General features: G+C 44.7%; 2 protein-coding genes across 2 annotated transcripts; one reads left to right on the top strand and one right to left on the bottom strand.

Moving 5' to 3' along the window:
- Positions 1–7,998: 7,998 nt before the first annotated feature.
- On the bottom strand, positions 7,999–15,367 carry LOC119657539 (F-box/LRR-repeat protein 15). The gene is made up of 3 exons (XM_038064485.1): positions 15,074–15,367; positions 8,394–9,302; positions 7,999–8,316 (listed from the first exon to the last, which is right to left on the bottom strand). Exons 2-3 carry the CDS (start codon positions 9,086–9,088, stop codon positions 8,151–8,153), a joined length of 861 nt encoding a protein of 286 aa, XP_037920413.1. The 5' UTR covers positions 9,089–9,302; positions 15,074–15,367; the 3' UTR covers positions 7,999–8,150.
- Positions 15,368–15,622: 255 nt separating this feature from the next.
- On the top strand, positions 15,623–24,102 carry LOC119646902 (vacuolar protein sorting-associated protein 52 homolog). Its single transcript, XM_038047570.1, has 6 exons — positions 15,623–16,366; positions 22,514–22,729; positions 22,788–22,943; positions 23,005–23,123; positions 23,205–23,325; positions 23,404–24,102. The coding sequence occupies exons 1-6, from the start codon at positions 15,623–15,625 to the stop codon at positions 24,031–24,033; spliced, it is 1,986 nt and encodes a 661-aa protein (XP_037903498.1). The 3' UTR covers positions 24,034–24,102.
- Positions 24,103–27,447: the final 3,345 nt, after the last annotated feature.

The following is a 27,447-nucleotide window of genomic DNA, read 5'->3' as shown; positions in this document are numbered from 1 at the left end:
CAGTCGGCAGAAATAATGCTACCTAGATGATCGACGACTTCGATGCTTTGCTGATTAAGGTAGGGAGAATGCATTGACCTGTCTGACTGACAACTTTGGTTTTGCTGATGTTTATCTTCAGTTCAACTCTACTTGCCTCTCTTTCCAAATTCATAGCCATTTGGCCAGGGTTCATGAACCGATGAGAGAGCAAACAGATGTCATCAGCATAGTTGAGTTGTTTGAGGAAAGATATCATAGTCCTTTGAATTCCTGCGCGTTCTGTAGACAAGGCAGCGTGAAGAACCTTATCGATAACAGGAAAAAATATTGGTGACAGGATGCAACTCTGGCGGAATCTGCTTTGGATTCAAAATCCTCTGGGTCGTCATTTGTTGGTCTGATAATGTATTTATTTATTTAATCAATTAATTAACGGACAACAAACAGAAAAAAATTCAATTAATTATTGTCCTCAGGAGGAGGAGAAAGCAAAAAACTTATCCTACGTTTAAAACTACTTAAAGTAGGGAAGTTAAAAGGACCAATCTGTTTTGCATTATAATTTCGGCAAAGCTGTTGGCTATTAGTTTATTCGGAATGCCCCTTTTGTCTCGAGCACTCCAGATACACTCTCTGTTGAAGGTATCGAAAGCTTTCTTCAAATCGATTAAGAGCAGGTGCGACGAAGACTCCGCACATTGTTCCAAAATGATCCGTAGGGCGTTGATATGGTAAATGCAGGAAGGGCATGAAAGGTTTTGTGAATTTGCCGTGTAAATATAGTTGAAAGCAGAAATGTTTCATTTGTATGTAACTCGAAATGTATATAAAATGACCACTTTTCGGCCTGAGTATTCGCCGCCTGTCCAACCAATGTCGACATTTCAAGCTTCGATAAATGTAAAATAGAACTATGTAACTTACTGCATGCATTGGAATTTATCGTTCTCATTTCTCCACCAAATTTCGTGTCAATCGTTTATGAGAAAAGTGAGTGTGACAGACAAACGGACAATGTTATTTTACCCAAAACTTTAAAAAATAGTGCGAATTATGCAATTTTCAATTTCATTTTCAATGTTCATGTTTTTGCATGCACCCCCTTAATTTCCATTGATATTTTACAGCTAATCTCACTCACTCTTAATTTTAGCCAAGATGCCACAAAACAAATGTATCACATTGATAATGATTGGCTCAATGATTCTCTTTTTGTTGTACCTTTGCATAAGAATTCTCTCTTGCGGCATTATTTAAATTTGTTCGGTGGAAGAAAAGTATTTATTTATTTATTTAATGAGGACAATACACAGAAAACAAATTCCTTATTACATATTGTCCTCAGAGAGAGGAGCAAGTGAATGGCTTATTATACGCTTAAAACTCAGAAGGAAATAGAGTCAAACGACCCAAGCTATAGGGCGTTGTAAGACCGACATAGCCTCGGGATCGGAGAGTGGAAGTAAATCTCGAGCTCCACGAAGGGTACATCAAAAATGTCCGCAATAGGTGTGTTATGAGACGAGGTGATACGGAAAGTAATATCCGAATTGGCGGAGCAATCCATCAGGCAATTGCAGAGTTTGAAAAGAGTACACATATCAAGGAGGATACGGATAATCAACCCGGGGAAGGTTCTTTTTGTAAAAGAGGATCCGAGTGAATTGGCATTGTACAACTAGCCCCGAACTGGATGTTACCCGACGCCTTAACAGTGCCAGATCGGCTTTCGCTGCCTTGTCTAAAATCTGGAAATGCAGTTATCGCAACACCACAATCAAGTTGAGACCGTGCTGTGCTAATGTTCTTTCTTTGTTGCTATATGAGAGCAGCACATAAAGAGTGAGCTCCACTGTTACTCAAAAGCTTCAAGCCTTCCTCAACACCTATTGGCGTCGTATTATCGAAGTGCGCTGGCCTGAAAATATCACAAACGAAGAACTTGGTCGGCACACAGACCTGACACTTGGACACACTGTGATCGGAAGGCGGAAGTGAATAGGTCACATATTAAGGAGGGGCGACAATTCTATTTCTGACTACACCATGCAGTGGAATCCACTCTCCCAAGATGGCTGACGGAGCCGACAGTAGAGAGAGAGTGTCGGGAAATCTTTGGGGGAACTGAAGCGCATTTCAGGCAACCGTGAACAATGACGCGCTCGTGTGCTTGACATGCTATACTCCACAAAGGGCACATTAACAACCATATATACTATATATATAAATCGGGTCAATAGGAGCGCTACACGTTGGTAATTGCGGGAAATTTTTGATCCAATTTCAATGAGTAATATCACGAAGAAGAATAAGGATAGGAGAATACAACTTTGAGACCGTTGACAATTTCTCCTATCTAGGGTCGAAAATCACAACCGATAACAACTACGATGATGAAATCCGCGCACGGTTGTTGTCAGCCAACAGAGCCTATTTCAGCTTACAAAGACTGTTCCGCTCGAAACGTCTCACCATAGGGTCAAAGCTCTTACTGTACAAGACTATGATCTTGCCAGTCTTCATGAATTCCTCGGAAACCTGGGTTCTTAGCAAGAAAAATTGCGAACTCTTGGCCGCGTTCGAGAGAAGAATCCTCCGAAGAATTTTTCGCCCCCTACATGAGGATGGACGATTCCGTAGCCTACACAATGACGAAATCTATGAGCGATACCATGACCGTCCGGTTGTGGATAAAATCCGGCTCAATAGGTTACGGTGGGCGGGTCACTTAATCCGTATGGATGAGGATGATCCCGCCCGGAAAGTCTATAAGGGCAATATCTATAGTAGAAAAAGAAGACGAGGCAGACCCTGCCTAAGATGGAGCGATGGCGTGGGTCAGGACGCCAGACAGCTTTTAGGGATATCGAATTGGTGGACCTCGGCACAAAACCGCGATGTCTGGAGTTCCTTATTAAGGCAGGCCTAGACCGGATACCGGTTGTTGCGCCGTTGATGATGATGAATATCGATTTTAAATTGCGAAGACGATAGCTATAACGCGATGTATATGAGGGCAATCACAGTTATCTACACGATAACGCTCTCAATTTTTACCTGAAACGCAAAGTCCATTTTATACGAATAGTTTCTCAGTGGGCCAAACATTTCGAAGAAAAAATAATAAAAAACAATTTTGGCAAGTTTTTGTAAACTAATAATGCTTTTTCACTCCAAACATCGATATTTCCATCCATATTAATCGAATTCTTTCAAAAAACAGTTCGCTCACGCAGAATATGATTGCTACAGAGTAGCTATACATGCGCGTCATCGCTGCCGAAACGTGATGACTTTCCGAGAAGCTTGTCTGCTTCCTCTAGAGTTCAGTGACCCATCCATCGGTGGTTATGGGATAGTGAATTTAATTTTTTAGGACGATAAAATCCACGCACCAATAGAGCTACCAATAGAGCCTATTTCAGCTTACAAAAACTGTTTCGCTCGAAACGCCTCGCCATAAGGCCAAAGCTTTTACTGTACAAGACAATGACCTTTCCAGTCCTCATGTATTTCTCGGAAACCTGGGTTCTTGGCAAAAAAAATTGCGAACACTTTGCCGCGTTCGAGAGAAGAATCCTCCGAAAAATTTTCGGCCCCCTACATGAGGATGGACGATTCCATAGCCTACATAACAACGAAATATATGAGCTATACCACAACCGCCTGGTTGTGGATAAAATCCGGCTCAATAGGTTACGGTGGGCGGGTCACTTAATCCGTATGGATGAGGATGATCCAACCCGGAAAGTTTATAAGGGCAATAGATGATGGGCAAATGAGATTAAATTTTTATCTGCTATTGGTAGTCTAGCCTAAAATTGATAGACAAGTGGTAGCTCCAAACTGCAATTTTTAATCTTCAATGTAAGTATATATTTCGGGAGGGATAAGCTAAGTGGCTTTGTACTGATGAAGGGGGTAAGTTGCTCCCGAAATATATATTTATATTGAAAACTAAAAATTGTAGTTTGGAGGAAGCTACCCCTGGAAAAAGTGCTCACAGGACCCCAAGCCGAGGCGGAACAACATACGCCGTGGGCTACGTGCCCAATGGGGACTTTGGTCTTTAGTATGCGGATATCTGAATATCTTGGGCACCGTCAGTTTCAACTAAAACCCTTACTCTAGTGGAAGGGCTACCAAGAGTCGTGGGACCAAGAAATGGACTCAGAGAAATATAAAAAAAATGATGATTGAAAAAGAGGTGGTAATGCAGCCGTCGGGTGCAGCACAGTGGGGACCTTCGAGAGCGAAGTGACAAACGGATTGGTGGTTTCCAGCTTGGAATTCGCTGCCGTCGAGCTGGGTGTAGCGAGTACAAGCCATAATACTCCTAACCCGAGAACTTCGACGTCAGAGGTTTCCTCAAAAGCTAAAGCTGACATGAATTTTGGTTACGGGAAATTGGCAATGAAGCGGAGCTCCTGGGACCTGCTCAAAAGCCGGTATCAGCAAGCCAAACATATTCTGACGAAAATTGCGAGGAATAAGGAGGCCGGTACTATCAACGAGCGGGATGAAAAGGACCTTGTTAAATACCAGCCGATTGTTGAAGAATATACTAACGAACGCTCGGAAAACGAGTAGAAGGTGAAGCCCACCGCCTATAAACGATCTCAATATGCGGCCGAACAACAACGCAAGCAGAGTGTGCAAGGACTCGGACGCCAAGCAACCTTTGAAAATAGGCAAGCAGCTACGGCCGGCCAAAAAGTCACGAACTACGAAACCCTTCAGCGATGTGGCCAAGAGTCACATAAGTTTGGTGGCAAACTGGCGCAAGAGGTATGAAACAGTGTGGAGGCTAGGCTGTCGGAGATGGTGATCGGGTATTTCCTAGAAGGTAAAGATGAACAGGAGGGATTCCTTTCCTGCTTTGATTCCTCCCAATTATCCCAGTCAATTATCTAGCGACTTTCCCGGTTCATGGATCGCTAATATCATCAACAGCAATGAAATTCATCCCATACGACGATCCTCAGGAGACCGGTCGCTCACATCTGGTTGCCGCCAATCCATGGGTGCATGGGTAACACAAGTTAGTCCAATCCATGCACCATCGAAACACCAGGATTCCTATGAACGACTGGGACTAGATGCGGAGGAGGCCCCAGCGAACAACCAACCTATTCTAATCCGTATAAAGAGAGTACCTACAGGCAGTGGAAAGGCGAATCAGAAAGTGCAGTTCGGAGTCAGGGATGCAAAGGTGAAACCGTACAACAACTTGGATCCAACCGACACCGCCGACGAGTTGTTGGAGGAGATGAAGATCGACGGTCCGACGGGAACTGGCAAACTCCCTACGCAAACAGATCATGCTGAGGGTAGCGCAGATAAGTCTGCAGTACTCGAAGTGCGTCTCAAATAATATGTTAGTCTTCCTCCTGGAGGAAGAAATCGACGTCGCACTAATACAGGAGACCAGGATCGGAGCAGACCGAACCATTAAAGGACTTCAAAGTTAAATATTATAATTTATTTCACAGCACAAGATACACTGATCGGTACAGACCTAGAGCATGCATTCTCGCCAGAAGGAGGCTGCATGCTTTCCCATGTCCGCACTTGGATCTTAGCAACCTAGTTGTGATCAGACTGGAGCAGCCGGTAGCGGAGAACGTGTATGTTTCCTCGTTCTATCATATATAGCTCACGACCAATCAGCTCCGCCAGAAGAATTGCAACACTTGACGACCACCACGGAAATCAACGAAAGAGCCATTCTTTGATTTTAATATTAACGCAAATCTATTAGTATGTAAAAGAGGCACTACACAAACCTTCCGTTTTCCAGCTCGGAAAATTGCGATGATTGGGAAGAGGTCCTTGATGTCACCCTACTAACCAACAATGTAATTCTTAGGATGGAGAACTGGAGAATGTCTGATCAGAGATCTTTTCCAGATCATAGTTGGATTACTTTCCGTCTAGCTTTTACCGCAAAGGTCTCCAAACCCTTCAGGGAGCCCAGGAGTTATCAAAAACAAACTCTCCAGTGCGTAAATTGGCAAGATTTTCACGACTGACGAACTGGAGTCAAAGCTCGGGGCTCTGAAAAAGGCATTCGGTACCGCCTTTAAAGTCTTGTGCCCTGATAAATAAAGCAAGGGACTACCACCGTGTTAGAATGTCAGCTATACAAGGACTGCCTTGAGCAGTACAAGTCGGCCATTAAGACTGCCAATAGACGGTCTTGATTGGACTGTTGTCAGAATATCGAAAGCACCAACAAATCCGCAAGGCTCAGTAAGATTCTGTCCAAGGAACATTGGAACCCACCCTTTCTTAAAAAGTCGGAAGGCTCCTGGAGGGAATCTTCTGGTGAAAACTTGGAGCTGCTGGTTCAGACGCACTTTCCCGCCATCGAGGAGGACTGTGGGTCAGAGTCTTGCTTGGAAGATTTACAGCCACCCCAGCCGCACGCGATTATCAAATCGGTAATTACCGAGGATAAGATCGGTTGAGCTGTAAAAAGCTTCTCCACATAAAATGCCAGTCATTCTACAGAAGCAGCAGGAAAGGATTGTGCCGTGGTTTGTCGAGAGTTGCCGGAGCTGCATCTCTTTAGGATACGTACCTGGGCATGATTCGAGCCCCAAGCATAAAATTCTAACCGACAACCAAGTGGCCATTGTATTCAGCGACAACCTCCTCCAGGCTTGTGGAGCAGTGCAGAAACGCACTGAATACTCTGAGCGGCACGCTCAAGGTCATCCTTGTCTGCGTTCTCGGGTCATAGAAACATAGGGGGAAATAAGCGGGCTGATGGATTGACCAGGCGGGCTCTGCCTTCGGCGAGTACCGACTGTGTCCCGCTGGCGACTATCAAGGGCGAAATTTACTCGCACTACCTAGCAGCCGCGCCTCAGATGGCAAATGTTCACCACCGGGGCCAAGTCGAAACGGATTCGAGACGCCTACAACAATACCCGATCTTATCACAGCAGTCATGGTCTTAGGCGTTTGTGGCATCAAAACGGCACACCACAGCGCCAATTGGACTACTCGGAGCGGCCTGATACCTACTTATTTACTTTCTAGAAAAAGAAAAAACAATTGCAAGAAAAAAATTGTTCTCTCTTAAGTCTTTTAAGTGCTTCTGCAAGATTAGGAGAAAAACAAAGATTACGCCAATAAATATTGCAATTTATTCAAAAACTTAACTTACAATCACATTTTGAATCCAATTAGATAAAATTACAGTTCTTATAATTCATTAAGAAACTGCTAAATAATAAATATAAAACTTAAATCAATCTTACACAAATATAAGCCAATTTAAATAATTTATGGCAAATAATCATAACAATTATTTAATAAAATAGTATTGCTACCAATCAGGTCTCGAATTTTCTTAAAATAGTAAATTGACAAAGAAATCCCTGCAGGCTGGATTGGAAACTACGTTGACAACTTCTTTTAAAAATTGACCCGGCGAAATCCGGCTATGCTGTTGTGTACTGGATCAGCATTTTCAAAAGTTTCAAATCAGTTCCGCGAGCGAGTTTCGAAAACCCAGTTGCCTTTTAGAATCCGCGGCTTCTTAGCACCATCGCTCTGCAGTAGGTCGTCCGCCAATCTTTGCCTTCTCATGCCTCCAGCCGCTGGAAAATTCATTTCCACCCAAGGGCTTGCCCCGAACGAGCTCTGGTTAATTGCAGTCGATCGGCACGCAGAACTAAAGGATGAATTTGTTCTTTTGGTTCTTTTCAGCAGGTAGAAGCTCTAGTTTTGAGCGAAGGTCCAGCACATGATTACGATAAGCAGTGAAAGTTCTGCTACAGCTCTCCTCTCCACATAGTAATCCTGATGAAAGCTCCGTCCTTCAGACAATAATATTCTTGGTCTTCACCGCCGATATTCGTAAGTTAGCTTTAAAGACCCTTCAATAAACGGATGGCCTCACAGTTTACAACTCCGCGAAGGATATACATAATCCAACGACAAATTAGTATGAAAAACATATTAACCTACAGACGCAATTCAAAACAACCTGTGTTCGGTTGGAATGCAAGAATGCAAATATAAAATCCAATACAATTTCACCAAAGTAAAAATTCAACGTTTTTCGGAAATAAATGCTCGAGGGATTCAGCATCTTTCCAACCTGCCTGCAGAGATTTCTTTGCCTGCTTAGTTACTACAATCTACTTTTTGGCAAATTAAACTTGAAGGAATATCCTTGCATCGTAGAGTGGATAATTGTTGAACTGCCGTGGCTTGTCGATATGAACGCTTCCTCGTAACCGCCCCAGGACCCGCTCCGTGACGTTTGGGCACCGTTGAATCATTAGTGACTCAAGCTCCTTACAGTGCGTTGCAATAGCTCTGGAAAGGATAGAGAATAAATAGAACTTTAGTAAGCATCATTCTTCTAAAGAAAAGAAATGTTCAACTCAACTTACTCTATCCCCAAATCAGAAATCTTATGGCATCCAATCAGGTTCAAATGCTTAATTTTCGGGCAATGGTGGGCGATTTGGATCAGCACATAGTCCGTAACGCTGGGCGTATGGGCCAAAGACAGTATCTCCAGCTTATCAAACATGCGGAAGAATATAATCAGACATCGCTCCCCGATAGAATAGCAGTGCGAAATGTCCAACTCCACCAAGTTGCTGTGATGAAGCGTTAGAGCATCTACTGCCCCCGATGTCAGCCATTCGCACTTAGACAGCTTCAGTACCCTCAGTAAATTACACTCAATTATCACAGGTTGTAGCCCCGCCGAAGACATCGATGTGCATTCATTTAAATTAACAACTTTCAGTTTCTTGTTATTGTTTAATAAAGGAATCAGGAGTTTATCTGTGAGCCACAGACACTTAGCCAAGTTGATCTCATCCAGTCGCGTGCAATGTTCGCTCAGCACCTGAAACGCTTCCGCAATATTCGGTGAGTTATATCCGGAAAAGTTGATTTTTTTGCGATAGGCAAAACTCTGTTCCACAAGCATTTGGCAAAGCCTCGAGCAGCAGCGCAGATTGAAGAGATCTTTTAGGGACAGGTACGGTGTCAGGTGTGGGATCAAGACATCATCCCACGATATATCGAGGAGAGACGGAGTTTTCCGGTGCGCTCTCCTTCTTTCCGGGTCCATTTCGCGGGAGATCAGAAGTAGCTCTCAGTTTGTTCTTACTTTTTGTGTTGGTCTACAACGCCCCGGTGAATTTACTGATCACACTAATCACTGATTTGAAAAACGTGAAACCGAAAAGTTTTTAGAAGGCGAAAGCTGTTACACTTTTTACTATACTTATTTATGTGGCGGAAAAAGATGTGTCATTTCGCCCCTGGTTGAAGATATTTTATAGCTGCAAGGAAAAATAAGAAATCAAATATAACTTACAATCGATTTAAAGCTCTCTGTGGCGTTTTTAAAGCAGTAATTTTAAAGGAAAGACGGCTAATCTCCCAAAATCGCTGGGTCATTTGTATTGTACTCTACTATTAGCATACTTTCACAAGCATCGCACAGCTCCGAATTTATAGCTTCAACTTTTTCAAAAATTCTTCTTCATATATGGTAATCACTCCCCTTGTAGAATATAGCACGTCAAAGACACCTACGCGCCACCGTTCGTGGTTACCTAAAATACACTTCAGCTCCCCCCACGATTTCCCAAGATCCCTGCACACCTTCTCTACTGTTTTAAGTCAAGTACCCTCGCGATGACCCACTTGTCGGCCAACACGACGATACGACAGGTGTTGAAGAAGGCTTGGAGCCTTCGAGGGACAGTGATGGTCACTTGCCATGTGTTATTTTCCAGAAAGAACATTAACACAAAACAGTTTCAACTTGATCTTAATGTTGAGATAACTGCATATCCAGATTTTAGGCAAGGCATCGAAGCTGGATCTAGCGCTGTTGATGTGGCGGGCAGCATCCAGTTCGGTGCCGTCGTCGGCAGAAACCACGCTTCCTAGATATACAAATTGATCGACGCCTACGATGCTTTCCCCATTAATGTAGAATGCAATGATCCGTCAGACTCAGAACCTTGCTTTCGTTTGTGTTTATCTGCAGCCCAGCTCTACTACTCTCTTTAGAAATCCAGAGCCATTTGGCCAAGGTCCATGACTCGGTGAGCGAGCAAACAGATGTCATCAGCGTAGTGTGAGGAAAGATGTCTTCGTCCATTGAATTCCTCCACCTCCTCGAGACAAATTAGCATGGAGAACGTCACCGATAGCAAGAGGAAATACTATTCGTGATAAGATGCTAACCTGGCGGACTTCGCTTTGAACCTTACTTTAAAATACTCTGAGATTTTACCTCGACCCAGCGCGTGACATTTTGCTATTAGTTTCTCCGGAATGCCCCTAATCCGTAGAGCACGACAGATACACTCTTTGTTCATGCTATCGAGAGCTTTCTCAAAATCGGTGAAGAGCAGATGAAGCGAAGATCTAAACTACGCGCACTGCTCTAAGATGATCCGTAAGGTGTTGATATGATCAATACAAGAGGATCCGAAGGGGAAACCAGCCTGTTTTTTGTTGGCAAAGCTTTCGAGATGCTCTTTAATGTGTCCCAGGATTATTTTAGCTATTAGCTTCGCAACAACAGAGAACACTCAAAACCGGTGCCTTCTTCTGAATCTTAACGACCATCCTCTTCTTTCACCCTTTGGGAAAGGTCTCGGATTCCTAAGATTTCCGTACGAGTGCAAGTAGTAGATTTGCAATAACTACAGGTGTGGCGATAAATAAATCTGGGGAGGAGGGTCGGCAAGCCTAGCGTCTTTACTCCATTTTAGTGTATTGATGACCTAAATGATTTCTCTTCTGGAATCCCACCGAATGTAATATGTACGGTTAAGGACCCTGGTGAAGTTTTTGTTCCACCTCTTCAGCTGTTCATCATCGTAAATGAGTAGTCGACCGTTAACGTACTTCGCAGAACCATTCAAAGGTTTGCGACCACATGAATGCGTTCTGTGGCATCTCCCGCTTGCCTTATCAGCGCAATAGCAAACTCTCTTTCATAGCACAAGTTACGCTGAACGTCCTGGAATTTCACTTGGTATCGAAGTTCGATATTCTCACGCATTCTGCCGTCCAATCAGCAAGATAGCTCTCCAAAATAGCTGGGGCGCCATAACTCTCCAATCCTGCGAGAAGTGACAGAGGTAAACTCAAGCGAACCATAACAAGAACAAAGAGGAGTGGTGAGACGGCCCTTCCTTGATAAACCCCGACAGAGACATTGAGCGGTTTTGATATGCCCGCCACGCTTCGTACTTTACTTTTCAGATTGTGGTGGAGCAATTTAACCCAACGCACGAATTCTTCTGCTACTAGGTGTTGCCCTAGAGTATACCAGATGAGTTAGCGTGGCACACTGTCAAACGAATTCTCTAGATTCAGGAACTCAATGTAAAGAGTGCGGTGCTTCTCACGGTGTTTTTCCTTGAGTAACCGCGCAGCGTGTATTGCGTCAGTAGTTCCGCAGTTCTTGAAAAATCCGCCTTGATTCACGGTTATTCCACGAATATGGTTATCAAGAGTGCGTTCAAAAATGTTCATCGTATGGGAAAGTAACCGGATTGGATGGTAATTTGAACAACTTTCTTGCCGGTCAGATGGTGTTCTACCTTCCTAAATTACCCGATTGAAGAATTCACTGAGCCACAGTGTTAGGTTCTAGCAATGCCGACACGTTTTTATAGCGTCCGCGTACTATGTCCAAGCTTTTGGCACCATCGAAGAGGTCTTGCGAGTTCCCACAAGATAACCATTTTTTTATGAAATTTCAACACGAACCTGGCGATTTTATCAATATAATTCATACCCTTGTGGTGTTTTCGAATTAGTTTATATGAAGCTACCTTTACCTGTTGCCACTTTTGGTCACGCTGCTCCCCAGGGCAGAGGCGCGAGGCAACATCTGTTAAGATTTACTTTGCCGTGCGATCGAAGCCGTCCGCCAACATAGGATTTTCGGTATAATTTTGTTAAAGTTTCTTTATTCTCCCAGAGGACTGGTCCCCTCGACGCACATGGAATGCAGGTCCATGACGGTTTACTGAAATATATTTTACCTTTCTCCAGGATGAAACTTCCTCATTCTTATTGGGCAGTGGAATATACGAAGCCAGGGCGGTGTGGATCATTGAATATTACGGTCTTACTGTCGCGATAACTGCAGAACCTCCTTTCACGTACACGTAGTTGTTCCAATTGGGCTGAGGGGACGTCGCACCATGCGACGAAGCCAGACGTGATCAGAGGTCGGATGAGCTGCTTGTAGTAAAAGAGATTGACTTTGGGAATGATGGCGAAGTCTTCCTTGAGGATGGGCCATGGGGTTTTTAGCCCAGCTATGGTTTTCGAAAGAATGGAGTTTACTGGTGGTACGAGTGATAGACGGGTATTTAGCATTATTCAAAGGTACTTAGTGGATTGTATTGAGGGATGTCCCAATTTTAGTCTCGAGTTTACGGGTTTCGGCTAGAATCTTGCGGGTAAAAGTGGCTATACCGCGGAAGACCATGGCTTCACATTTTTTGGGGTTGAGGAGGAGTTTCCAAGAATGGAGAAACTTGTTGAGGGTTACGATCTTGGTATTGATGCAGGTTTGGGCAGCTTATATACTTTGGAAGAGGAGGTATAAAGGATCAAGTCGTCAGCGTATTGAATAGGTTTTACAGCTTGGGGGAATTGGTAGAGCGTTGAAGTGGGATGTCGGCGGTGTATAGGAAAAATAGGGTTGCTGACAAGACTGACCCTTGTGGGATGCGTGGAGGAGGGTTGTACGAGTCGGACAGTGTTTCATTGATGCGGACAAGGGAATGTCGATCGGATAGGTAGTTCAGAATTAATCTGCACAGTTGTGGGTGAAAATTGAAGGTGTGGGACAGTTTGAATGTGAGGCTTTCGTTTCAGACAACGACGAAGGATTTTTGGATATCAAAGAGGCAGGCGGTGGTGAAGATGAACGTAACTAACCTATAGTTGAACAGCCGCAATAATACCTGGAAGGGTCTCTTGAAAGTTCGAAGTGTAATTCATGGATTTGGATGTACTTTGTGAATCGATTTCGGTTTGTACCTGCTTGTCCTTACTTGTCACCAGTTAGTTTTATGATTTAGCACAGAACAGTCTCAACTTGATCTTGGTGTTGAGATAACTGAATTTCCAGGTTTGAGACAAAGCAGCGAAAGCGGATCTTGCGCTGTTAATGCGTCAGGCAACATCCGTCAGCAGAAACAACGCTTGATAGTTATACAAATTGATTGACCCTTAATGCAGTTAGGGGGAGTGCGATGAATTGTCATACTGAGAATCTTGGTTTTGTTGGTATTTATCTTCACCCTCTCTCCTAAATCCAGAACCACTTGGCCAAGGTCCATGTCCCGTCACCGTAGTCGAGGTGTCTGAGGAAAAATGTCATCGCTCATTGAACTCCTCCACATCCTTCGGACAAGACTGCTCCCTTGTCTGAACCAATAACAAAAAGAAATAATATCGATGACAAGATGCAACCCTAGCTGTCTGGGCAGTGAAATACGTGACATTTTGCACCCGTCCTGCATGGAGCACGACAAATTATTATTGTTGATCTGTCTCACTGCATCCTTAAAGAACTATTGCTTGTTATAGTATACCTGTTAACTATAGTATGTGAAACAAGTCTTTTAACCGTTAGTATATTCCCTATTTCCAAATCTTTCGACTTTGCATCTGGTATTAAGTATTCTGCCATGTACCTCGACCTACTTTGCTTAAGTGCCGGACACTTTCTTAAAACGTGTATGAAATTTTCGACACACTCCACACAGAACCTGTAGACAGTGTCCGTAGATATCCCTAGCTTCCTCAAGTAATAGTTTAGTCGACAGTGACCAGTAAGAATTCCCACTATAAACCGAAGGCTCTTCTTGATGAGGTTTAGACAGTCCTTTGGGCGTTTTGGTTCGTATCCCCTAATACGCACCCTGTACTGCTCCATTCCTGTTCCGCTCGAAACGTCTCACCATAGGGTCAAAACTCTTACTGTACAAGCCAATGATCTTGCCAGTCCTCATGTATACCTCGGAGACTTGGGTTCTTAGCAAGAAGAATTGCGAACCCTTGGCCGCGTTCGAGAGAAGAATCCTCCGAAGAATTTTTGGCCCTCCTACATGAGGATGGACGATTCCGTAGCCTACATAACGACGAAATCTATGAGCGATACCATGACCGTCCGATAGGTTACGGTGGGCGGGTCACTTAATCTGTATGGATAAGGATGATCTCACCCGGAAAGTCTATAAGGGCAATATCTATGGTAGAAAAAGAAGACGAGGCAGACCCTGCCTAAGATGGAGCGATGGCGCAGGTCAGGACGCCAGACAGCTTTTTGGGAATTGGTGTACCTCCGCGCAAAACCGGGATGTTTGGAGTTCCTTATTAAGGCACGCCTATACCGGATACCGGTTGTTGCGCCGTTGATGATGATGATTTGTTAGCTCGTCCAGGAGTTCGTCCACTACCATAAGCGTGGACCAAATAAGCGGTGATAGTACGCCGTCTTGAGTAGTATTCATGACAATAGAATTTGTACCTGTCGCTACTTCTATTTGCTTACTCTCTAACATTTGGCCCATCTAGAAGCCCACTCCCTTGTGAATCAGGGCATCTTATATCTCTGAGTGCGATGTTATCGAATGCTCCTTCGATATCCAAAAACGCGCACGGTGCTATTTCTTTGGTTCTATGCCCCCCCCCCCTAATACATTCGTAAGCTGATACAGAGCAGTGTCGGTTGACCGTCGTGCCCGTGCCCGTTGACTCTGATGTAGGGGATTACGTATTAGAACGTTAGTTTTAATATAGTTGTCTATCATCTTCTCCAATGTTTTGAGTACGAACAATGTTAGGCAATTTGGTCTGAAATACTTAGGGTGGAAAGGAGTAAGTGTCAATGTAATCAATGCAGGGGGATCCGTAGCGGAAACCAACCAGTTCTCTGTCGGCCAAACTTTCGAGATATTCTTTAATGCATTCCAGGATTATTTTAGCAATTGCCTTCATTTAGATAGATCAAAACAAATCTCATTGATTCCCGATCAAGAAGGGAATTGAAGCTCTTACTTACCATCAAGTGTTGGAATCTTGCCTCAGCCTTCAGCATAAACTTAAAGGCAAACGATATCAGTGTGGCCATAAGAAGATAAGAACTCGAAGACGAAAACCAAGCAGGACAATGCACGGAATAGGTAATGGCTCTGAAACTACGAACGTTTAAGGAAACCATAAACTCAAGCACGAATTGTTGTCAGCACCACCAATACCACGAAAATCAACCACTCCACTCAAGAGTTCGATGGGAAATGCACCTCAAGATAGAAAATATTTTGACTTTTCGAGTTGACAAATGTGCAACAGTCCATTGGGATCAGCTGATGAAAAGTGCATTATGCGCAAGAGAGGAATTCTGGTCAGAAGTGCACCAGTGCCGCCGAGTGCTGGGGGCTCAGTTGGTTTGACATTTTCGGTAAACAGCTGATGCACGATTGTGTGTCAACTATTTGTCAAATTTGATGATAAAACTGTGTTGAGTGTAATTTTAGAAAGTTTTCGATCGTAAATCATAAGCAAGAAACTAAGCAAATTCCAACCAGTTAGTAAAAACCACCCAAGAAAAATGTCGCAGTCCGACACCAACCTTTCCGAGCAGCTCGAAGACGAGGAAGTCCAGGAAATCCTGAAAACAGGCACCGACCTCCGCCAGTACTCACACCAAATCGAGAAGGAATTCAAACAAGTGGAAAACAAATCCATCGAAGACTACATCAAGGAGAGCCAAAACATCGCCAGTTTACACAACCAAATCGGTGAATGCGACGAAATCCTCGAACGTATGGAGTCCATGCTAATGAACTTCCAGAATGTCCTGAGCAACATCAGTTCCGAGATCACAACTCTCCAGAAGAAATCTGTCCTGATGTCGGTGCAGCTGACGAATCGTCAGTCAGTTCGCGCGCAACTTTCACAGTTTATCGAAGACATGGCTGTGCCGGAGGAGATGATCGCAACAATCATGGAAACTCCCGTCACCGAGAAGGAATTCATCAACGAGTTGAATCGGTTGAATCACAAACTGACGCTCGTGAAAGAGCTGAACTTTAAGGAGTCGAAAAGCGCTCCAGATGTTAGTGATGTCCTGAATAAGCTGAAGATTAAGGCAATGTCGAAAATCAGGACGTACTTGTTGGAACAAACGTACAAATTTAGGAAACCAATGACGAATTATCAGGTGCCCCAGAATGCAATGTTGAAACACAAGTTTTTCTTCGAGTTTATCTTGTCCAATGAGAGGCAGGTGGCCCAGGAGATCTGTAATGAATATATCGACACAATGAGCAAGATATATTACAGCTATTTCAAGGTAAGTCAAAATTAGTTTTGAGGGTACCCTATGTGGTAGAATCCAAACTGGACTAAGAATTACTAGTGCCAGGTGCAAGAAGATGCGCCGAGTATCATTCCAACCAAAGCCACCATAGTACCATTTACTAGTAAGCTTGATAACCTGAGTGCCAATAGGGTACATATCATGGAGGTGGAACGAGAAGCAGAGGTCAAATATTTGCAAATTACACTAGATCAAAAATTACTCTGGAAGACTTATATTGAAAACATATGTCGGGAAGCTACGGGGGCTTTGATGACTTGCAGGTCCATAGAAAAAAATTATGAGGTTAATAAGACGAGGCTACATTACAATAACAAGTTTGAAATATGTTGAAGTAACAGAACAAACTGGGAGCATGGCAGTGACCTATGGCTTAAACTAGCAATTAATCATCTGATATACTGACCGATCCCTCACAGCAGAGGGAGCGACGCCGAATCATTGGTTCAGCCTCCAAAGAAACTAGAGGAGGCACAACATTGCTATGATCAACAGCGGCGACCACGACACTTATATCTAACAAGACGAACTCTAAACTGGCATGGGAATGCTTTGAGAGACTGAAAACGCTCGACTCGTACAAAAAGGTCTGAATATTTTAGGTTTCAGGCCATGTTGGGTTAGAACGCAATGAGGAAACAGATGAACTCGTCAGGATGGGAGCGGGGACGCCTCTACACGGACTAAGACCCTTCTGTGGAATCGAAAATGGTTTCATGACTACGACTTCAAAATGAAAAGGAACTGCTGAGAAAACTCTACTGGACGAATCTACTAGGAATCGAGCAGTCCAGGTTGCTCCTCAAAGGACTGTCTAAACTTCACCAAGAAGAGCCTCCACTTTATAGTGGGAATACTTGATGGTCACTGTCGGCTAAACTATCACCTGGGAAAGCTATCTGCACTTGTGCAAAGTGGGTTCAGGCACTTTTTTTTAAGGAGGTGTAAATTTTCAAAAGACTTTGGCCTGGGCACGCCAGAGTGTGGGATTTTTACCCACTAAAACCGCCCCGACTCCCTACTCCGTGGAATCACCTTCAGGTATTGCATCACGGGCGGAAATAGGTTACTTTAGCTAGGTCTCCTTCTGTCTACCCGCGGCGTTCGTAATTGCGCCTTCCTCACTTCTTCTGTTTTTCGCAGTTTATCCTGGATTGTTGCAATCGTGAAATTGATCGCATCCAAATCCGGACAAAATTTTCTGGTGATACCACTTCACCTAAAGTTTCCTCTAGGTTCCTCCTTTCTTCCATGAACCCAGGACATTGGAAGAATACATGCGTTGGGTCCTTTGGGACACCGTCACAGTTTGGACAATTAGGTGAGGTGTCCCATTTAAACCTGCGCAGGTATTGACGGTATCTGAACTGGGTGAGATTATAATTGATTTCCCCAAGCTTTCTCGCGTAACGTGTAAGTCCAACGACCCAATCGCTTTTTTCACCTGCGATGAAGGAGGGGTGGACCTAATGTTATATATGTTCATCATCTCGGCTGCCAGGATAACAACAGATATCATTCCTCAGATGACGATCGCTGCATCATCTAAGATGGTCCTGAAGGCAGAATACATCCTTAAGGCTGTTCTTCTGTAGACCGAACTCAGTGTATATGCATTACCTAAAACATGCAGCGCTTCTACCGATTGCGACTGCTGCTGAATTTACCACCCTGACTATGAGCAGCCTCCAAGTATACGGCGGTCCTCCTACGTTCGGCATCATCCTTGCCAGAGCCATACTCGTGGTGGATGCTTTTTCGCAAGTATGCTCTACGTGCTGCTTAAAACTGAGTTTTCCGTCTATCATCACTTCCAGGTATTTGATGGCCGGCTTGGAAGTGATGGTACGATTCCCGACCCTAATGCAAGCGTAACTTTTCTTTCGGCGTTAATGATGAGGACCGCTTTCGCTTCTTCCTCTGCGAGTGTCAATCCACCACTCTCTAATCAAGCCTTAACAATACTGATTGCTTCGCTTGAGTACAACTCAGCATCTTTGAGATGCTTTGCGAACACAACCAGCGTTATATTGTCAGCGTAACCCACCACCGTGGCTTCCCCCAGAACCGGTGGATTAAGTACATCATTATACATGATGTTCCACAGTAGTGGGCCCAGTACAGAGTCCTGTGGGATACCCACAGAGACAATGTACTCCTTGGGTCCATCATCGGTATTATACCAGACCGTCCGCTCTTGCAACTAGCAATGTGCAATAGCAGCGATTTAGGTAGAAACACCAATCGTCGCCAGAGACTTTCGTATAAGGTTCTAATTGGCCGAGTTGAATAAATTCTTCACATCCAGGGTCATCACCACGTAATATTTGCCGGTACAACCCCTTCCGTGAATTGCATTTTCGGCTAAGCCAGTAACCATTTTAATGGCATCAATGGTTTATCTGGCTTTACGGAACCCATACTGTCGAACTGAAAAGCCTCCTTGGCTCTCGACGACCGGAGGTAATCTGCTATAAATTATCCGTTCCAACAGTTTCCCCATAGTGTCTAGAAGACATATGGGTCTATAGGTGGACAATTCCCCTGAAGGTATACCAGCCTTAACCAGCAGCACCAGCTTCTGCCGCTTTCACGGTGCAGGAATTCGGTATGACGTCCATATCCGGGACTTTACTGTCGCCTATTCGACTGCAGACCGTCAGCAGCTCGTCCTTGGTGACTAGTGGAATTGGCGTCACATTCAGAGTGCGCTGGAAGGTGTCAGTACCCTCCTCTTACTGGTCAAATAACCCCTAGATTGTTTTCAACAAGAGCATAGAGCATGTGATCTGCGGAGATGAGCGGCCTCTGAATCGTCCTATCACGATTTTATATGCGCAACCTCACGAATTTATCTCCGCCTCCTAACAGAAGCCCTTGAAGCATTCCCTCTTACTCCGCTGGTCCCCGATAACTTGCCAGGACATATCATGTCCCCGCGCGGGGCTGACAAAAGTCAGATCTACAATTGCACCAGATCCCCCTTTCCGATAAGTGTTTACATCACATCACCACTTACATCCAAATGCGAATGCTTCTAATAAGCAGCGCATTAAAGTCACCAGCTATCACCTTTGAATAAGATCGTTAAACAGGTTTTCAAAATCAGGCAGTGGGAGGCTCGGTGGGGCGCAGCAGCTGTTTGTGAATATACCGCTTATTTTTGCCCACACAAAGCCACTAGCCGCCTGATCCGTGCTATATTCTATGGCTTGACGACTGCACGCCCATATCGCCGCTCCACCAGTCGAATTTGTAACCCACCGACTCCGATTCCACCGTCAAGGTTTCTGTACAGTTTACTAATGATACCAACCTCCATCGCGGATTCGTAAGTGATCTGCGCAAGCAAATCTTGTGTGACTCTGCAATGATTGAGGTTTATTTGTATTAAACTCATTTTTTCACTGCAGTTAACTCCTTCCTAAATTCCGGGCATTTACCACTTCCGGCAATATGCCGGTGATCTCGTCCCTCCTTTTCTTTGCACACAATGCATTTTGGGTCCCTATTGCACTCCTTGGCAATATGTCCTTTCTCCCCACATCTTCGATCTGGGTCGGACCGATCGATGCCGGTGGTTCATGCCTTCGCAAAGTGTCCAAACAGTAGACATTTGAAGCATCTTTTTAGAGAGATTTGTTCCTTTAGTCCAAAGAACCCATCCAATCTGAACCTTCCACGGCCAACAACTTCTGCGCTGCCTCCACTGGGGGTCACATTGTGGCCGTTTGAGTACCGCCATAAGCTTTTTTTAGGCTCACAATAGATTCTTCCCTGAATTCCTCCAACTTGAATTTAGCGTAGATCTCTTCTCTGGATGTTATCTCATCGAGATCCTTGGGTTGTAAATAGATCTCACATTTTTGGGAACGAACCGCAACATTCTCCCCAAGTGAGTTTATAACTTGGTTACGAAAGCCGTCAGTTTTTCCCATGCTGGATTTTTACAGCTCAAACATGAGATCCCTTTCTGGGTCCTTCGGATTTTGCTGACATTTCAGCCTAGTTCTGACTCCCTAGCTAACAGTGTATCTACGTCCTAGATAGTAGCCTCGAGAAAGCTTCTCGGTAAAGAGCGAACCGAGAATGACCTGTACACTTCGGGACACACTGGGAGTCTCCGGAGCCATCGACGACAACTTTTTGTCGGCGTCGACGGGGTGATGTTAGCGTAGCTCTGCCAAGGTGGTAATTGTGACGTGTAAGGAGCCAGTCCCTTCGGGATCCTGGTCGGGTAGTGTGCATTGAACAGGTATTAGTAGACCGCGTTGCCCCGAGTGAGCGCTGATCCGTTCGTAAATTCTGGGATCAGCTAGGCGTAGGTCAGGCCTCAGGGAACTGGGGTAGGGGCTGTGTCCTTGAGGGTACACCCGTTCCTGACTATTGCGGCCCGCTCCCTTGCACACGATGCGCGATGGTTACTTTTTCATGGAGAATAAACACACATTAATAAAAAAAATCTACGAAACAACAGGGAATGAGGAAGAGCTGAGTGCGTTTAGGCGGAGCACAAAAATGCGTCATTCACCGCAGCGATCAGCGAAAGAGGCAACCAGGGCTGACATACCCGATGTGACACCGGGGCACCCAAATGAAGAGGAAGCCTCATCAAGTGGCGCGACTGACCGTGCGGAGATGGCAACTCCAATACCTTGTAGTGCCCCTGTTTCGGAAGTGAGCTCAGTCAGAACCGCTAGTCCTGAGCAGATGGATTCGGACACAAACCGAGTGGAAGTGCAGTCGACCGATCTCGCTAGAGCCGAAGAGGAAAGGCTCATCAGGAAATGCGCAGCAATGGTGAAGCTATGCGGTCGGTAACGTTCCTCCAGAGGAACGTCAACAAAGGCGTCAAAAACGGGCTGATGGAACAGAAGGAGCTTATTGGACCGCATCTCCTTCTATAGGCGAACGTGGAGAGCAGCGGAAGACGATTGGAGAGCAGAAACAGTCGAACTCCCCGCTGAGAACGCTACTTGCGTCAAACGGACCGCAGATAGCCCACTGCAAAGCGAACTGGGGAAAAGCGGAAAGAGGAAGACGTGTCCGAAGGAGACTTTATCGAAGTATTATAGTTTCCAGGGCCCAAAAAAGAAGGCGAAGAAGAAAAAATAGAAACAACTGACTCCGCCGCCAGAGACACGTCTGTCCACAGACAAAGAGGCTGCCAACCAAAAGCCAGGAGCAGAAAAGACGAGGAAGCGAAGAAGGACTAGACTGTAGCTGGAGTCGCGACCTCGGGTCGGCTAATGACGAATGTCGGGGGCCCTATATCAACTAGGAGACGTCTCCTTATGGGAGCAACGCAGTCGGTTCTGCTCTATGGTGCGGAGGTATAGGCTGATGCCCTTGACAAGGAGGTGCATCGTAACCGCCTTGCTCAAGTGCAGAGGCGGGGAGCTTTGCGAGTGGCGTCTGCTTATCGCGCTGTCTCCAAACCGGCTGTGATGGTGATCGCGGGTGTGATCCCCGTTGCCCTCCTTGACAAGGAGCGCAATGCTATCTACCGTCGTAAGGGCCAAAATTTAAGGGAGGTGGTTGCCCGTGAAGAACCTCAACGCAGCCTTATCGAGTGGCAGCTTTCTTGGCAAAATGAGCCAAGGGGCAGATGGACTGCGCGGCTCATCGACAAATTAGACCCGTGGTTGAACAGAACGCACGGTGAAATTGATTATTTCCTTATCCAACTTCTAAGTGGGCATGGAGGTTTTCAGTCTTACCTGCACAGGATCGGGAAGTCGCGATCTCCTGATTATGTGTTCTGCAATGGAGTGGCGGATCTGTACCACGACAACGCCTCTACATTTTTGGCTCTACATTTCCCTCTACAACAAATCTGGTCCCAGCTGATTTTTTCGTTCTCAAAAAGAAAAATGTTTGACAATGTTGAGACCATAGAAAAATCCTCTGAAGTTGAAAGCCATTTCAGAAGATTTTCGGCGGATATTCCTACAGTAGAAGCGGCACTGAGAAAAGTGTCATGTCAACCAGGGAGAATACTTTCAAGAGGATACAATTTTGTAATTTTTGATTATTAAAGATAAATTGCTATAATGTAAGGAAAGTCCCAGAACTTTTTGACCATCCCTCGTTTACCGTGTTCCCATTTTTTTCTTCTAGAGTTACTCTTCGCGTCTCTCAGCATTAAAATTCGAAGAATCTGTAACAAAAGACGACCTAATGGGAATAGAAGACACAGCATCGCGCGGCCTTTTCACTAAAAACACCTCCCTAAAAAATAAAAGCACAGTTTTCACTATTGGCAATCGTGGAGATATCCTTAACCAGCAACTTGAAGCACCAATTATTGTACCACATGCACAGGTTAAAAATCGGGTAAGTTGCCAATGTTTTGTTCCAGTTGTTGATGCTAAATTTGCAACTTCCATCCTAGTATACTTTCGAAGCATTATTCCGATCCGAACAATACGCTCTAGTCGATAACGCTTGCAGGGAGTACCTTTTTGTGACAGAATTCTTCATGGTGCGGAGCACTCAGGCTCAGGATCTGTTCAATCAAATTTTAGGAAAGACGCTGACTTTAATGATTGTAAATTTATTTAAGATATTTGTCCTTGATTGCGGAATTTATTTGAACATTTTTGTTTTAGAAAAACCTAGAAACATTCATTCAAGATTGTTATGATACGATCGCTATGTTCCTCTGCATTCAGTTGATTTTCCGATATCAGTTGATGTGTCACAAGCGATGTGTCCCAGCATTAGATAAGTGAGTAAACATTGGGTTCTTGTGTCTCATCTTCCTCCTGAATAACATATTTTTCTTGATTTTGGGTTTGCTGATTAACAGATATTGGGATTCCTTGCAATCTGTAATTTGGCCAAGATTTGAACATGTTTTCCGCTTGAATATACAAAGCATCCGAGACTGTGATCCAACGAAATTTAACAAAGAGCTTGGTCCGCATTATGTTAGTATCCTTAATCTCGTCACTTCTTCTTTCTTGAGTTGTCTAGCTATTTTTATAAAATATCTAATGCTTTCTCAGATCACACGCCGCTACGCTGAATTCTCAGCTGCAATCGTCGGAATCTCAGAACACTTTCCCAACGAACTAGTCAGTCGTCTATTGCTCGAATTACAAAACGAAGTGGAATGCTTCATCCTACGAATGGCTGCAATATTCCCATCACGCAAGGAGCAGCTCATCTACCTTATCAACAACTACGACTTGGTCTTAGGCATTCTCATGGAACACACTCGCGACAATTCCAAGGAAGCCGAAGCATTCCGGGAACAACTCTCGGCCCGAAGTAATGAATACGTCGAGGAAATCTTAGCTCCACAATTCGGTGGAATAATACAGTTCGTGAAAGAATGTGAACAGATGGTGGACAAGGATCAAATGGATGAACTACGGCGACAGGAACGTCGTAGTTTGCAGTTGGTTGCGAATTTTTCAGCAAATTGGAAGAAAGCGTTGGAGGAGTTGAACAGGGAAGTGCTTTTGTCGTTCCCGTCATTGTTGACCGGATCGACACTGCTGCAATTGGCTTTGGCCAGCTTAGTGCAATATTATCATCGATTCCATAAGTTGTTAACGCCTAATGCGCGAGCGCAATTAGTGAATATTCATGTGATAATGGTGGAGATTAAGAAATATAAGAATAATTATTAGATTGGCTTAGTGATAGCATAGTTTTTTGTTGTAAATTATTTGTAAAGTATATCGAATAAAATAGGGTTAAACAAATTTAATTTTCGTTTTTATTCAATTGTGAAATGCTGGTAAGTATTGACAATCCACACGATTTATAGGGTGATTGCCAGGAAAAGTGTTACTCCTCGTAAATGAGACTTTCCGAGGGATCAGACCTTGGTATAAAGGTAAATCGAAAAATGAAAAAGTAAAAACTACTCGGCCTGTGTCTTAGAGGTACGCAGTTGCACTTTTTACATGCAATTTTGTCTGGCGGGGCTAAAAACCTGAAGTGCCTTCAAGTTACAATTGGTAATATTGGTCTTCTCGAAAGGCTCAGATTGTGGTCTTTGAATATGAGGCTCTGGTCGTGGTCCTTGAACGTGAGGTTCTGACCGGTTATCATGCGAATTCATATCCAAAAAAAATTGTGGAAATGTGAATCACTCTTCTTTTTTCCCTTCAGAAGCAGGGTCGGCTCGGCTTGATCGGTTGCACCATTTTGCTCGGTCGTAGAACTGACCAGATGAAATCGAAAGACTCTTAAATGACCTTCTAGTGTATCCAGTCAACGTTGCTTCGATCGGCCATTTGGTTGTTTCTCAACGGCTTTGATTAACGACCAAACGTGGTAAATGAGTCTTCATCAACGCGAATTACATATCTATTCCATCGAAGACGCCTCTCTCGCAATCTTTTCACTATCAGCGCAACCCCAAATCAGTCGAGGATGTCCACATTTTGGATGTGATCATATTGTATTACGTCACTGATCCAACACAACATCTTTGTCTCCATTATCGCAAGGCACCGTTCATTGTCTTTTGTGGTCGGCCAGGGTTGAGAGCCATAGAGGGCGACAGGGCGGAGGACACTGCGGTAAATTTTGGATTTGGAATGCTAATTGTAGAATTCACTTCACCCAAGTTGCACTGGTGCTCAGAGGTGGCGGCGAGGAAGATGGGGCGGCAACCCTATCGGCCAAACCAAAACCAAGTGGCCGAGGAGAACCTCCATAGTGGTGGCACGGGGAGACGCTGTAATCACTTTGGTTTGCCGGCCGTGATTCAGTAGGCGAATGCTCCAAAGGCATAATCAGGGCGATCAGACCCGAGTCTGCACGGGGACTCATCTGAAGTGGAAAATTGGTCACGAAACCTTACCAGGGGTATACTGGTACCATGGGGACCGAGAAAGCCCCTGGACTCACATACTTCGGGTGAACTCCTGTTGTATGTGAGGACAGCCCTAGTGGTTCATGGTGGTTGTGGTTATGCTCAAGCGAGAAGAGACCTTCGGGCCTCGACGTGGTGTTGCGTATCAACACGGGTGCCGTACTCCATAGTTCGGTAGAGATTTAGGTAATTCTTGCATCCACCAGTATGAATGCTAAGCCATGCACTTGGTATAGACTGGTACCGTTGTTGCTTGTCTCAGCGGGGCTCTCATTGTGGTCAAAAAATCAATCCGTGTCTTAAGAGGACCGTAGGATTAAGTCTCACGACAGGTGCCTACGTAAAACACCATGGGCTTCACACCCAAGTTGCACTGATGCGTAAGACTTTCATAACGCAATTCACCATTGCTCCCTCGATTTCAATGGTGCTGTAATGAAGGTTCTAGGAGTGTAACGTGAGTACCTGCCGTGTAGGCATAAGCCCATGGCTCTCTTTGAACACGGATTGAATTGTAGACCACAATCAGAGTCCCGCCATGACAGCCACAGCGGTACTGGTTTATACTGAGTGCAGACTCAGCATTCAACCAGTGGATGCGAGGTCAATCTAACACTTCTACCGCAACTAAGGGGTAGGACATCCTGGTTGTATAGCACAATTCCACGCTTCAGCTCGCGAGGAGCTCTGCCCGCAATATCTACGCAACCACAACCACCATGAAACTCCCACAAAGACACCAACAGCAAATAATCGAGAACAAGAGCACATCCTCCAAGACTTCTCCTGAAACATGCTCTCAGATCCCTCTCCCTCCATGCCGATTCCTATAGTGCTAGATAACCTCCGCGGAGGCTTCATGATAAAAGCCGCTTCAGATGATTCCCTTGCAGATTTGGCACCCACGAACGGGTTGACCGGAATCAAGTCGATGCAGAGAACTGCAGAGAAATCTTTCCACCCATTAACTACCGCTTTGCGTACAACACAACACATAGGAAATTACAAGACAACAGTAACACAAAACACACGATACTGGTGGCTGTACACTATAGCCATTCGCCCATGATACTGGAGACAAAGCAGGGGCGAAGAACTCCCTCCTTCGTCGGAAGGCAGCACGCGCGCATGCGTTAGTGCAATGAAGCGTATCACTGCTAGCAAAGCACTGGCTACAATCATAGATATACAGTACGCTGGACAGACATAGAGAGCATGAAACTAGTAGATAAGGAGTAGCTTCCTCCAAAGTACATTTTTTTTTTTGAATGTAAATATATATTTCGGGAGCGTCTTACCCACTTCATCATAATGAATCTAATCCCAATAAAACTAGCCCCCTGAATCTGCCCCAGGACGCACAAAAGGTTCAGCGAGAAGAGAAACTCATTCAAACTACCATGCCTCGTTAGGAAGAAGTCCATCTGAAATCTAAACTTCACAACGGAACTTCCTCTGGCAGACACACTTTTAACGTATTCGTACGTGATCCGAGTTTTCCCTCTCTCGTTCCATCTAAGCTGCCATTTAGATGTTACACTCTCATCTAGCACCTTTTTGACCGCAAACGATCCTGACTCCTCAGCCTGATGCTCACTAACTAAATTGGTTTGTGACAGAGGTACGGGCCTTTTGATCCGCATGTCGGACTATCTCTAGATCAAAGGGAGGAACTCTCAACAAAACCTGCATGGCGTTGGTCAAAACCGTGTGATAGCCGTCACCGCAAACTCATCCAACAGAGGGGACCCGTATGTAGAACATGCAAGGAAGAGTCCCACATAAATGAATCTAGTAGCTCTTCTGTTTAGACCCCATAAACACCTTATCACACGCCTCAACATACACACCAATCTGGTTAAACGCGTCTTGAGCCCGATCAGACCATCGCAAGCGCATATGTGGTGCGATTACGACTTCTAAATTTGCCACATTTTGACGGTATCTCCAATTAATTCCATTTGAATTTACTACGGGGGGAAGACGGTAAGTTGCTTTTCAACAACATCCGCGACGGGTTCCTCCGTTGAAATCACCGCAACATCGACTTTCAAGGACCAGACACATGCACTCACTACCCCGCTCCTCAGATTCAAGTCGGTTGTTCTCCTCAACATATAAAAATACGGATACGGATACAACATATAAAAATACGGATGCGGACTTAAAACTCCACAATTCCCAAAAAAGTGTCTAGCTCCGACCAAGCTTTGATCCG

Source organism: Hermetia illucens, chromosome 1 (genome assembly GCF_905115235.1).
Source record: "Hermetia illucens chromosome 1, iHerIll2.2.curated.20191125, whole genome shotgun sequence".
NCBI lineage: Eukaryota > Metazoa > Arthropoda > Insecta > Diptera > Stratiomyidae > Hermetia > Hermetia illucens.
Note: the sequence above shows the minus strand (reverse complement) of the source record. Positions and strands in the feature narration are given on the sequence as shown.

What these genes read in the sequence shown, in the direction of transcription:
- LOC119657539 (XM_038064485.1), bottom strand. Translation starts at nt 9,088, where the DNA reads ATGGACCCGGAAAGAAGGAGAGCGCACCGGAAAACTCCGTCTCTCCTC. An exon ending in ATTTCTGATTTGGGGATAGA is followed by an intron (nt 8,317 to 8,393) that starts GTAAGTTGAGTT and finishes TATCCTTTCCAG; the next exon opens with AGCTATTGCAACGCACTGTA.
- LOC119646902 (XM_038047570.1), top strand. Translation starts at nt 15,623, where the DNA reads ATGTCGCAGTCCGACACCAACCTTTCCGAGCAGCTCGAAGACGAGGAA. An exon ending in TGTGTCCCAGCATTAGATAA is followed by an intron (nt 23,124 to 23,204) that starts GTGAGTAAACAT and finishes GCTGATTAACAG; the next exon opens with ATATTGGGATTCCTTGCAAT. An exon ending in AAGAGCTTGGTCCGCATTAT is followed by an intron (nt 23,326 to 23,403) that starts GTTAGTATCCTT and finishes ATGCTTTCTCAG; the next exon opens with ATCACACGCCGCTACGCTGA.